The sequence below is a fragment of the Trachinotus anak genome, unplaced genomic scaffold (genome assembly GCF_046630095.1).
Source record: "Trachinotus anak isolate AG129_WGS33_773 ecotype Australia unplaced genomic scaffold, CSIRO_AGI_Tana_v1 ptg000001l, whole genome shotgun sequence".
Lineage (NCBI taxonomy): Eukaryota > Metazoa > Chordata > Actinopteri > Carangiformes > Carangidae > Trachinotus > Trachinotus anak.
Window position 1 is genome coordinate 7,712,691 of NW_027273852.1, and position 13,504 is coordinate 7,726,194.

The 13,504-nt window shown below is 41.4% G+C and overlaps 3 protein-coding genes across 3 annotated transcripts; 1 reads left to right on the top strand and 2 right to left on the bottom strand.

The window, feature by feature from the left end:
* Positions 1-102: 102 nt before the first annotated feature.
* Positions 103-7,059, top strand: LOC139613915 (polypeptide N-acetylgalactosaminyltransferase 5). Its single transcript, XM_071470971.1, has 10 exons — positions 103-1,685; positions 1,775-1,941; positions 2,838-2,957; positions 3,737-3,872; positions 4,002-4,121; positions 4,251-4,368; positions 4,476-4,805; positions 5,145-5,225; positions 5,724-5,876; positions 6,091-7,059. Exons 1-10 carry the CDS (start codon positions 544-546, stop codon positions 6,229-6,231), a joined length of 2,508 nt encoding a protein of 835 aa, XP_071327072.1. The 5' UTR covers positions 103-543; the 3' UTR covers positions 6,232-7,059.
* LOC139613991 (uncharacterized) lies at positions 7,060-8,963 on the bottom strand. The gene is made up of 2 exons (XM_071471078.1): positions 8,153-8,963; positions 7,060-8,039 (listed from the first exon to the last, which is right to left on the bottom strand). Exons 1-2 carry the CDS (start codon positions 8,715-8,717, stop codon positions 7,630-7,632), a joined length of 975 nt encoding a protein of 324 aa, XP_071327179.1. The 5' UTR covers positions 8,718-8,963; the 3' UTR covers positions 7,060-7,629.
* A 1,090-nt stretch (positions 8,964-10,053) lies between these two features.
* On the bottom strand, positions 10,054-13,462 carry cytip (cytohesin 1 interacting protein). The gene is made up of 8 exons (XM_071471417.1): positions 13,199-13,462; positions 12,784-12,833; positions 12,542-12,596; positions 12,258-12,360; positions 11,918-12,011; positions 11,735-11,801; positions 11,479-11,545; positions 10,054-11,252 (listed from the first exon to the last, which is right to left on the bottom strand). The coding sequence occupies exons 1-8, from the start codon at positions 13,364-13,366 to the stop codon at positions 10,777-10,779; spliced, it is 1,080 nt and encodes a 359-aa protein (XP_071327518.1). The 5' UTR covers positions 13,367-13,462; the 3' UTR covers positions 10,054-10,776.
* Positions 13,463-13,504: the final 42 nt, after the last annotated feature.

The following is a 13,504-nucleotide window of genomic DNA, read 5'->3' on the forward strand; positions in this document are numbered from 1 at the left end:
AACGTTTTATTTTGAAGGCAAGACACAGCGCTTCCTGTCCCCTGGTGGCTATCTCCGGCTGGCTTGCTGTCAGCTCCGTGCAGGCCGAGACTTTCCTGTCAATCTGTCCAATCAGAGTTTACTGACAAGGTGGAAGTTACGGTCGTTACGTCCTCATACAAAACTCTGTCAAAGTTGTGGCGTGGAGACCCAGGGACGAAACCATAAGCTGCAACCAAGTGTCTTTTCGTCGGGAAGAAGTTGGTGAATCTTCCCGAAACAAACACAATGTCTCCAGGCGGACCTGACCGGGGCGACGCGGTATGGACACATAACATTACATTGTAGCATTGTGCTGGGCCACGGCTGTCAGAGCCCGCTGTGTTTCTGACTGACAACACTGTAGTATTTCTAGCATGCCACGCAGGCAGCTAACTTCTCCAAAGCCGAGAAAAGTTTGCCTTCAAACCAGAAACAGCCCACGCAGTTTTATACCGTGACATTTTCTTCACTTCGCCCTTTCCCTTTTTTTTTTTTTTTTTTTTTTTTAAACATCTGAAAAAAATGATGAAGGTTAGGAGGTACTTAAGGGGGAGTGGGAGGGTACTAGCATTCGTGTTCATCGCCTCTGTCATTTGGCTGCTGTTTGACATGGCTGCACTTCGCCTATCGATAAACGATGTGAACAGTCAGCTGCTGAAGGAGCGGGTGATAAGAGAGAGGGAGATTTTCAAGCAGCAGTCCAGGGTGACACAGCTGATGAGCAGGGGGTTTAAACATCCAGTGCAGAGGGTGGACTTGGGTGTTACACATGCGGGCAAAGGACCGCTTAGTTCAGGCATCAAACTCTCACAAGTGTACAGGCAAGGGGGCAGGAAAAAGGACCAAATGTTGAGGGACAGAAAGGGGGACTCTTTTCAGCAGCAGGGAGATAATCCTCCCAAGGCTACCTCTGTAGTTTCTGAACATCAAGGGGGGGCCGCCCTGCAAAATGTCACATCAAAGCAAGTGGTTCCTGCAAAGAAAAAAGCAGTAAATCTGGAAATGAACGGGACAAAATTAGAGAAAAGTAGAGTAATAGATGCCTCGAATAAAGTGACATTACCTGCAATGGTGCCTGATGTAAACCAGGAACCACAAGGGGTTGAGAAAAACAAACATGCTCCTCTACCAACCTCAAAGAAAGAACCCATTAAAACTGGAGATGTACAAAGCGCTCTGGACAAAATGGATTTAAAGACAAATGAAAAAGTCAAGGATGAACTTTCCAAGGCTGGAACAAAAGTGAGCCAGCATCAGGCCGAGGTGAAACACCCTGTTAAAACAACGACCAAACCTCACAGCAAGGATGTAAAAGAGAAGGAGGTAAGCGTTACTAAAGAGAAGGAACAGGTTGGGAAAATTGACAAGAGCGATCTAAATGCGACGAAGGAACTCCCAAAACCTGTAATCAAGCTCCAAGCAGGAGGGGACTCAAAGGATAACTCCACTGCTGTCAGAAAACCAGGTGTCCACAAAGTGCTTTCTCTGGATGCGACTCTCACTCCCAGAGACGCCAACGCCGTGGGCCAGTTTGGTCAGGCGGCACTTGTTGCCAGTAACGAAGACGCAGAGGTGAGGAAGAGATGGGACGAAGGGCATTTTAATGTCTACCTGAGTGACCAGATCCCGGTGGACCGTGCCATCCCAGACACCAGGCCTGAGATGTGAGTCTTTCTCTCTGAACATTTTACCTCTCAATCCATCCAGCAGGTGATTGCAAAGCTTGAGTTGTCCTTTTCGCTGCGTTTTCCAGGTGCGCACAGAATCTGGTCCATGATGACTTGCCTTCCACCAGTGTGATTTTCTGTTTCGTAGATGAAGTGTGGTCCACGCTCCTTCGCTCTGTGCACAGCGTGCTCAACAGGTCTCCACCGCACCTCCTCAAAGAGATCATTCTGGTGGATGATTTCAGCACCAAAGGTAATAGTGTCCTAAGTGCTTCACAGGTAGAGCATATTACCCTGATTGGTCCTCCACAGGGGGAAAAGATATGGCCAACACCAGAAAACTGACAAGGAGAGGTCTAGATTTTTATTATTAGAGGAAAGTTATTCCCACTATGCCAAAAAGCATCACATTTAATAGTATTATTCATATTACTTTAATACAAATCCTTGTTTGCAGCCTCAACTTGCCAGGCGAACTAATATATACATATTTTATCATTGATAATGATAATTGACTGAATAATAATACATCAGTATTGAATTGGACAGTATTGAAAATTACTCTCCAAATTGTTCACTGGTTTTCCTGGCTGCAGGTGTTTGGTTTAGTAAGTAAGTAATAATTCATAATAAATTCCAATTTTTGGCTATAAACATTAACTTTTCCCATATTTATTTTTTATATTGACTTTTTTGGTTCCAGTCTTTATTTACTCATAACACTAGAGCTGCAGCTCACAATAATTTTTATAATTGATTAATCTGTTAAGTATTTTTCTGAATAATAAGCAAATTCGCTCGTTCACAAAATAGCAAGAAAGGTCCGTCGCAGGCCCAATAAAAAATATTCATTTACAGTTGAGAAAGACAGAGAAAATCAGCTGCTACTCATATTTGAGAAGCTGAAACTAGAGAATTTGTGGCATTCTTACTGAGTAAACTTACAATTATCAGAATTTTTGTTGATTGAGTTATTTTCATTTGATCAGTCATTGATAAATCTACTATTTGTTGTAGTTCTGCATAACAAAGACACAAAACAGTCCCCAGCTGTTATCAGGGATTCAATCCAATCCAGTCTACGTGTACTTTTGTCTGCTGTTAATGGTGTAAAATCATCTGTTAAAACTATCACTTTTTCTCTGGCAGACAATTTGAAGGCCCCACTGGATGAGTACATGTCCCAGTTTCCCAAAGTGCGAATCATTCGTCTGAAGGAGCGGCAGGGTCTGATCAGGGCCAGGCTGGCCGGAGCTGCTGCCGCCAAAGGTAAACACTGCTCTGATGTGCAGTATGCTGCATATATACATATGTACAAAGGTGATTAGGGATCGAATGAGGGGATATTTTTCTCCTAAAAGAAAGATGATAATTCACATGAAAACAGCTGAAAACAGAAGTGAATCCCCTTCCCTATTATTGAATTAAGTTTAATAATGGTGTGTGAATTGTGCATAATATCATCACTGGATGTTTTTAACTATAGGGACAATTGTATCATGCTAATCAACATGATGTGCATAGAGGCACAGTACAACAAGACATACAGCTCTAAGGCCATGTTTTTCCTGTTCTTGTGCTCGCAAATGAGCTCATCAGAAAAGGATGTCGACATATTTTAAGACTTATTTACAGACTTTTGACTGGAAAGAAAAGTCTGTGGACATAAAATAATGTGTGGATTTGCTGTAAAATTCTCTGTTTCTGAAATTCGAAATAGATTAAATGAATGCAGTAATTTTTAAATGCAGAAAGACTGTGACCCAGTTTCTGTATCTTGCAAATCCAAAATCTGTCTGAGCTTTGTGCACAGAATAAGACAGATTATGTAATAACTAGCTTTGTAACAAATACAGCACTCAAACATGAGAGCCGCAGCACCTGCTCTCTTGTGTATTTACTGTGTACTTTTTTGCATAATATTGACATACATCAACAAGGACCTGTCTTTCAAAGACCTCTTTTATGTGTTACAGGGTTGCACTGTTAAAATGGAGATGTGGGTGTTTGTTTAACTGCAGCAGGATGTTTGCTTTCTTCTAATGTAGGTGAGGTTCTTACCTTCCTTGACTCCCACGTTGAGTGTAACGTGGGCTGGCTGGAGCCACTCTTAGAGAGAGTCTATCTGGATCGAAAGAAGGTGCCCTGTCCAGTTATTGAAGTCATCAGCGATAAGGACATGAGGTGACTGAAACCATATCTGAGTAACAGACAAGCCACACATGGGATCATGTTTTCTAGAGTAATACTGAACGTTGAACCAGTAAAAGTGGTTTTGACGTTGGAGCTTATGTTCTGGCTCTTTCTCTTCAGTTATATGCTGGTTGACAACTTCCAAAGAGGTATTTTCAAATGGCCTTTGGTGTTTGGCTGGAGCGCCTTACCAGAGGAGTACATTAAGAAGAGCAACATGACCGTCTCAGATCCCATCAGGTACCTCAGGTTTTTCCATGCTGTTCCACTGCTCATTGTTACTTTTTTATTGATGTCTATCAATATTTCTGTTTCTCGACTCAGACTAATGTTTAGTTGTTGTTTTTATTCATTTATCTTAACTTACAGGTGTCCAGTTATGGCTGGAGGCCTCTTCTCCATAGACAAAAAGTACTTTTATGAGCTTGGTTCCTATGACCCTGGCCTGGATGTATGGGGCGGAGAGAACATGGAGATTTCATTTAAGGTATGTCGCCCAACTAATTCATGCACAAGTATTGACCATAGTGACTTGAGAAGTCCACAGAACACCTCTCGCATGACTCCTTTTCTTGCTTGTTGCCACATGAACAGATCTGGATGTGTGGCGGGGAAATCGAGATCATCCCCTGCTCTCGAGTGGGACACATTTTCCGAGGACAGAACCCGTACAAATTCCCCAAAGACAGGCAGAAGACAGTGGAGCGTAACCTGGTGAGGGTGGCTGAGGTCTGGCTGGATGAGTACAAGGACCTCTTCTACGGCCACGGCTACCATCACCTGCTGGATAAAAATGCCGTTGACATCGGCAACCTCACCGAGCAGGTGGCGCTGAGGAAGAGGCTCAATTGCAAGAGCTTCAAGTGGTACCTGGAGAACGTGTATCCAGACATGGACGCTCCTTTAGTCAAAGCTGAAGGCCTGGTATGTGAATTCCCTACAGCAGCTTGTATTCCTTGTGTGTTTTTGTCTCTTGCAATCACAATGCTCTGTGTTCGCTTCAAATTTTGTTTACTTTTCCCTAAATGATCAGTTAGAAATGAAGGCCTGTCATACTTTCCCCCCATGAAGTCACTGCTATTCCTGCTGGGAACCCCTGAACCAAAATGAACTGAACTGAGACTGTGATTGTGCTCATTTGGAACAAAGAATAGCTGTCTTGTTAAGGCCTTGACACTATCCAGACAGCAGCAAGTAAACAAATGTTTTCAGCACTGTTGTTTCACTTCTGTAAAATGTTCATCATCTTATCTTTACTTGTAGGTCTTCAATCGTGGTTTAAGAAAATGTCTCGCTCTGCAGAAAGGCTCTCTGTCCTTCGAGATATGTGATCTCAGTAAGCAGGTAGGCGTCTTTATTTTATCTAACATATTATTTGACTGCAAACATATATTGTATTGTATTTTATTCTGAATTTCCCCAAGGGATTAACAAGGTATTTTAATCTATCTATTATCCATCTATCAAACACACAATATTTATTCAAGTAATTTAATAAATCAAGTATTTATTATTAACCAAAATATTAACAAATGTTCCACAAGGTTTGGATTTTCTTTTCTGTCATGCAATTTGGGCCTCATGACTGTGGTAATTATGGGGGGTATAACACAAAAAAGATTCAGGAATAGACTTAAACCAGGACAAATGCAGTCAGAGTCCAGAACCAAAGGACCCGAGCCACGATAAACAAGGGTGGAGCTCAAGACGAGACCAAGCCTTTCTTAATGTGGTCTTCTTGGATTCAAAACAGCCCCACTGAGCCATCTTTCAACATCTTTCAGTTTTCATGGAGCATAATTACATCCTTGTCACTCCACTCTTTCGCTCCCTGGTTTACAGAGTCAACACTTTAATTACACCTGGCTGAGGCACATTCGCCAGAAAGACCTGTGTGTCGCTCCCCAAGGCAAGGGCAAGGGCTTTGCTTTAGAATCCTGTGACAACACCAAGCCTGAACTCCGCTGGTTCCACAAATCCTCCAACTCAGCTCTGGTAGGTTGACTTTGGGTGTGCCATCTGCTTTGTCTGCTGTCTTTGTTTTTCTTTCTCCTTTACAACTCTGTCATTGAAGGAATTTGTAGTCAGTGCCGTCAAACAACAGGATTTGCTTGCTTCAAATCCAGTAGAAGCAAAATGTTGACGTTGACGATGTTTAGAGGCTAAAGGTTTGTTCATTAATTGTGTTTCCTGTTTTGTCTTTGCGAAGGCGGAGCACCTCATAACAGAGTTTGTTTCCCACCACATGTGCCTAGAGGCGGGGCCTCAGGGTGACACACTTCACCTCAACCCATGTGTACCCAACAACACCTTCCAGAAGTGGCAGTTCACACACTACCACGCTCAGTGATGACTCGGTGACTGCTGGTGATTTTTCTGTGTTAATCATGCACTATAGAGACCTTCAGTGGCCTCACACCACAGTATTCTCTGTGGTCCAACCTCTAAACACACGACTGCCCAGAGGAAACACTTTGGTTGCACGAATATGTGTGATGTAAAGCAGAGGGTGTGGGGATGTGCAATGTTTCTAATGTCCTTTTAATTCATCAGCATGGACTGACCTTGAGTTTAAACACTTGTACCAGAGGAAAGAGGGAATATTTCTCTGGTCAGGGAGGTATGCCACAGAAGTTTCTAATTTTAGAAAAGATCCTGTACACAGGTATTTGAGGAAATGCACCTGAGATTATTTTTTTTTAAAACTGGGCTACAGGTGAATGTCTATGGACGAACACTCCATCTGATATGTTTTTCAGTACAGCATATCATTTCACTGCCAAAGATTAAACAGTGCCTTTATAGATTTGAAATGTAAAAAGTGTTTGTGCTGTTGGGACTGGGTTAAATAATGAGGTCACTTGCATGTAAAGTAGAATTTCTTTGTTTGTACAAAAAATACCACATATTTTTGGTGAAACATCTACTTTTCTAGATGTTGTGTATTTTATGTTTGATGAGGCTGCTTCTCTAGTTTTTAATTCTGTGTTATTTAGGTGTAGGTTTTTGTAGATTTTTTTTTTTTTTTAATTTTTAATTTTGTCACTAGGGGGAAGTGTTGGTTTAAAACACCCAATAAACCTGTGCTGTGATTTAAAGACGATGTGTTCTATTATCAAACCCTTTAACCACAAACTGATGGAAATGCATCTCTAAAAAAATAAAATGATGATAAAGATTTAATGGCATGAATCACTTTATTATTATTTTTTCCTTATTTACCAGCCATTGGCCACATGTAAGCATGTATGCTTTGTTAATCACTCGAAAATACGAACAGTTTCACTACTCAGTCTCTCTCCAGAGGTTCAGTGCAGAAGCTCTAATACCAAACAACATCTTAGTTATTATGGCAAGTAGGATTATAAATCCCAGAGCTTCTTATTTATTTAATCTGCTGCTCAAATACCTGCCTTACATAACAAGATGATTTCATGCTGAAACCAGATGTAAAACCTTAAGTACCTCTTAGACATGAGATGACGGTTAGGCCTTCCTCTCCAGTGAGATACTACACAACAGATGTAAACAGTATACAGATCATTTAGAAATGTTGTGAGTTAGGTTTGAGTGAACTTGGGAGTTATGACAAAGATCTTCAATACTATTTATAAGTAGATTTTAGCACTGATAAATGTATAAACCCTGTAAAATAGCAAACGTACAATCAGTTTCCATTAATGCTCATTTTTTGTTATGAATCATGTCCAGCAGTTTTTATTTTCTTGAAAATGGCACCGAAACCATCTTATAAATTCATCATCATGCACTCAAACTCCTCTATCTTCTGGCGGGTGTTGCCTCTGCGGATCCTGCGGTAGGACACAGTGCTGTATTTGGAGGAGGTGAGGTGGTCGAAGGATTTGTGTTGGCCGGCGCTGTGACTGGATTTCTTCAGCAGAGGCAGGGTGGAGTAGCCTGGACTGAGGCCCTGATGAAAGCCCACGGGTACATGGAAGTTGCGGTCGTGCTCTGGCTCCTGGTCTACCTCAGGCTGTCTGTTGCCTGATATCTGGAGTTCGGCACTCGACTTCTCTTTTGGGACTTCTGCCTCCACACTCAGCCTTGTATAACTCCCCTCATTAGTTACATCAAAGGGTTTTAGGTTTGGTGTCTGAGCCTCTAGCACCACTTCTTCCTCCTTAACTTGTACGTTTTCTGGAAAGAAAGGACGAGACAAATCGCTTTTTCTCATGATTCTGTACAGAAAAAACCTCACCTGCAAATAAACAAATCTTTTTCACTGCATTATAGTAGTACACTCCTCTTACCGGTTTCTGATGAGGTATTCTGCCCAGGCTGTGTTTGCGTGTCTGCATTTGTGCAGTTAGGTTGCAGAGATTCTCCACTGGGGATCAATAAGTTTTCTGGAGTTAGATTAGCTGCAGCTCCTGGATCTGTCGGCTCTGACTGATTCACATGTTCAGTTTTTGGTGTCTGGAGCTCTTGGCATTCCTCTTCTTGTAGACTCAGAGTAGCTTCCTTCTCCATCTCCAAATCTTCTTTGTCCCTAAAGACCTCTGCTCCTGCATCACCCTCTCTCTGTGGGACAAGTTCTTCAGCTGCTTCACTTTTGACAAGATGCTCGCTCACGTCGGCACCAAAATCACAAGATGTGTTTGCCTTGATGCCCTGATGAGTTTGGTCCTCATCGCTGTAGAACACGGAGTCATCTCCCTCCTCCATCGACCACACATCTCTCTCCTCAGGCTGATCCAGAGTCTGTAGGGCCTCCAGCGTGATCCCACCAATGATCTCCAGTACCTGGGATACCAGTGTATTTTCTTCTTCTACTGTAAGTCTCGGGGCCTTTGGAGACATTGTGCTAGTCTCCATCTCTGTCCGTCTTGTTTTTCTTTCCTCTGTGATGTGGAAAACAGCCAAACAGCAGCTGATGCACTTGGCTGTTTTTTTTTTTTTTTATTGAATCAAAAATTAAACGTCCTCAGATGTTGCATTTTCTCATCATAATCTGCTCTAGCCTTCCAATTGTGTTATCAAAAGATTTGTTTTTATCCTATACTGTCAAAGAGTGAAAACAGAATCAGCGCTCCAGTGCTACTACCATGTCACTGTGTGCGTGCTGAATCACTGAAGAACAGGGGTTTTGTTGTGGACCCAACAAAGGTTCTTTGTGACTCTGGCATCTGCATACAGAGTGATTGTACTCATTCTTTAATCTCTACTGGGTGACCACCTTCCTTCTATAACATTTTGAGTCTGGATTAACATTCTCCTATAGGTTTTCTTTACAGTATTTTACTGCCTGAACCAGCAATGACACTAAGCCCTGTTAAGTCTTGATCCTTAAGTGCATAAAGATCTTAAGTAAGGCACCTGAACTGCTGGTATAGCATTCTGAAAATTAATATTTATTTATACAGTGGATGACAGAGAGTATGTACATTTACTCAATGTGCTAATAATCTTTTATTTTAATTCTTTTTTTGTTGTTGTTGCTATTCTACAGTGGAATCATGACAAATACAACACATTGTTAAAGGTGTTAGAAAAAAGATAAAATTAGAGACAGGTCTAAAGAATCTCACACTCTCATATTTATCCTCTAACTACATGAAAATATAAACTATATATAAAGTAGTTAAAACTAGGTACAAACACTAGGTCTGCAGACTGCACAACTTGCTTTTGTAATTAATCTTTTCTAAAAGAAGTCTTTTTATATTTTTTCATTTTCTTCTTCATAATGCACTTTAAAAAAGAAATGATCTCCTTCTCTTTCTTGGTTTTGTTGCTTCAAAATAAAGTGCATCATAATTTTTGTGAAGAAATAATCTAGTGCGAGAAAGCAGGTAAATTTATCATAATGTGATGATGCTCTCACGCTCTCTTTCTCTTTCTCAGCAGCAGCAGGAAATCAGAGAAGTAAGACGTGTTACAGGAAATGTGTGGTGTTTCTTTTCACAAATTTTACTGCTTCTATCTGAAAACTGTTGTGTTTTCCCCAAAACAACATTGGTGTCTGTCTGTGGGTAAATTGTGTGTAATACCTGCATCATCAACAGAAAACTTTAGCTGAAATTGCAAAATTAAAATGGTTGCATTATTTTCTGGTATCTGACAGAAAACACTGGTGGCTTTATAAAACTCCACAAGTATATTATTTTTGAAAAAAACTTTTGCATACAGAAGAAGAAGCACGAGTCAAAAACACAATCCAAAATAAGTTTCATTTTCTTTCCACTCCAAAGTGAAACATACAAATTTCAGAACATTAGGAATTTACAAGAAGCAGTTTCAGTGCTTGTGAACACCGAAAGCAAGTTGTGTGAAATAATTTTTGAAATGAAAACAGGTAAGTAGTACTCGTGTAGCCACATCCTGTTTTGAGCTGAGCAGACAGGGTGCAGAGTTTTGTAGAGCAAAACCTGAACGTGACAGAAGTGCTGTTTAAATGAACGATTCTCGTTTTGAAATTCAAGATGCTGCATGAATACAGCCACTGCATTTCAAACTGATTAATGCTTATCACACTCTGCGGTTATGGCATGAGAAAAAAACAAACATTTTTTTATTCAAGTTAGTAGGATATGTAATTTCATCTTTTATACATTACAGTCTGATGCATACATTCATTCAAACACTTGCTCAGAGGAAGGATATCTTACATTTTTTATAATGCTTTTGTGCCAAACAGTGAGCCAGGCTCACCATAAAGACTCAGGACCCTCCTGGATAGACTTTCACATTGACAAATGTCAAGTGCAATAATGTCTGTCATTCTCTGTGTCTCCATTAAAGCAAACACTAACTATTCTTTTTGAAGGGTTAACTCAACCTTTTAAGTGTGTGTAAATCCTTCAGAGTCTCAGAGCATGAAAACCCTTGTCAACCCTCAGCATCAAGTAGAAACAAGGAGCATGTGGACAGCAAGTCACTGAGCGTTTGTTCCCGTCTCCTCCTCTTCAACTGATCGTTGGAGTCCAGGAATTAACTTGGAGATGTGTTTTCGAACATTGATTCGCTTGCCTTTCCTGGGCAGGGTACCAAACAAGGAGGAAATCCTTGTCTCGTCCCAGGAAGGAGAGAGGGAGCTGTTGCTGCCTGCGAAACTGGAGCTGCTGGAGCGGCTGAGGGTGTGGTGATGTTGGCTTGCGTTTGATGAAAGCCGGCTGGAGGTGTCCTGTGATGGGAAGTCTCTGGAGAAGAAGCAGCTGTCGTCTGTGGTGCTGCTGGCGCTGCAGGGGCCGGGTGAGCACAGATCCCCAAACACACTGGCCTGGTCACTGTCATCTGTCATCACACTCCTGTAGCTACTGTCACTGGAAAAACGCCGGCCACAGCGCCGGCTTGTGGGGGAGCTCAAAGAAGAGTCCAAGGAGAGGCTGAAGCTGCTGTTGTTCAAGTTACCTGGAAATATAAAAGTTATTTAGTAAAAGCTGCAGGAAGTGAAGATATTTGAAACAGGAAGTTCGTCAGCAGCTTGTACAGTATGTTTATTTCTCAGGGGAACTCCTTCATCTCAATTATCTGGAGTTTACACTTGAATTCACATCATTAACTGTCTGGCTTCAGAGAGACGACGGTGGCTGTGAGAAAGGAAGTGCTGTGGTCTGACAGCTGAGCAGACACTCACCTCGCGTCAGGCGTTTTTCCTGTAATATGAGCGCTTGCAGCTCCATCTGTTTCTCACGTAGTGATTGCTGTATGGGCAAAACACAAAACACCATGTTTACTGTTACACTGTCACTGCAGCTTTGTTTAGCTGATGCATGATGAGATATTAGGCATATTCATACAATAGGTCATCCTGTAATTCACTACATACATAATATACACAGAGTTACAGTATGTGACCAGCAAACATGGGCAGGGTTGAGAGAGAGACACACCTTAAGCAGGTTCATCCTCTTCTCCAGTTCTATCTGCTTCACTACATTCCCACATACAGTCTCCATCCTGGAATCACAGAGTGTCACACAACATTACACACCAGCGAACTGCCTTTATTTCTTTATGCTCTGTTGTGCTTTGTTCTACCAGCATTTTGGGAAGTCATCACTGCTGTCACTCACTTTAGACTGTTGGTTGATTCTCGTATCAGGTCAAGTATGTGCTGATGAGATGATCCTTCGATGCTCACCCCGTTGATTTTGATGATTACATCCCCTACAATAAATGAGAATGCAAAAAAAAAAAAAAAAAGTTGATTGTGAGAAGATTGCTTTCCATTGTGTTTGGGTATCTGTGTTTGTGTGTTTGTGTGCGTGGGCAGCTCGGCAGATAGTTACATGTGTTTGAAGAGGTATATTTGTCAATCTGTGCACCAGAAAGGTGAAACAGGGCCTGGCTGTTTTCTACGTGTATGAAAGCCTGTATAGTGCACATAGGGTGGGGAGGATGTGGGTGGTTCACCTGCGGTCAAGCCAGCACTCTCAGCAGCGCTGTCCTCCTGCACCTTGCTCACAAAAGTGCACATCTCTACTGCAGAGCTGTTCCTCTGCTGCAGGCCATAGGTCTGCAACAAAAGATAAGTTGGTCACAAAAGCTGCCAAAACAATATTTTTCTGCAAAAAAAAAAAAGCTTAAACATTTAGTTTTTAATCACATTAAAATTATTCTAAGATTAGAGCTTAAAAAGCATGACAGCAATACTTACATACTCCATCTTAATGTTTATAAAATGTTTAGAGGCTTACCTGAATTTCAAAACCAAATGTTTCGTTGTCTTGCTTTTCCAGTACAATTGTGGTCCTGTGCAAAAGAAAGTGAAAAAAGACATAAGATAAATACATTCTCTCTCCATGCACATTATTTCTTTTAATTAAAAAAATCAATTGCAATAAAAAAATATGCAATATATAGTATTTTACATGTTGTAAAACTAAAGGAGAAACCTTCTACTGTACGACAAATTGCACATCAGGTTTGATAGATTTACCTTTGCGGGTCGGAGTAGTCAACCAGTGAGTTGGACCGGGTAGGTTTGGGCTGCAAAAGGAGAAATGCAGAGTTCCTCTTTAAAACAATATTATAGGTTTGGGTTGTAAACCTCTCAGGAAGCTATAGAAGTGGTTCAATGTGAGAACACATTGATACTAAAGCATTACATAACTCAAAAGATTAAAATTGTTAGAGGGCTTTTGGCCATTTGCAGGGAGACACAACTGCTACAGTTTGTGGTAAATCAGTAACTTGCTTCTGGTCATAAAACAATATTGTTTGAGAAAAATCAAGCTGGAATCTTTCTGTTATGTCGGTGTTTTATGATATTTGACTTAAATTGAAGAGGTGTAAACATTTACACTATATACAGTATATTCTAACCATATCTTCCGCTTGAGTTATTGTCTTACCTTGCACACTCTCTGCAGAGAGGTTGTGTTCTGCCGTTGTCGATCAATGCTCCCCCTCAGTGAGCGCCGGGACCACAGAGAAGTTTTCTTCCTGGGAGTATTATCCAGAATGTAATTCTCTTGGGTGCCCTGGCCTTGAAGTCCATTGAAATTCATGGTGGACTGCATGGTAGAGTAGTCCTCAAAGCAGCATCATGTCCTGCTGCAGCAGCTCGTCAGTGACTGTGTGGCCCTGCCCTGCTGTGCAGCCAAAAGTAAAATGTGTCAAAGCGGAAATCCACATCATGTGATTGCAGTGGAACCTGC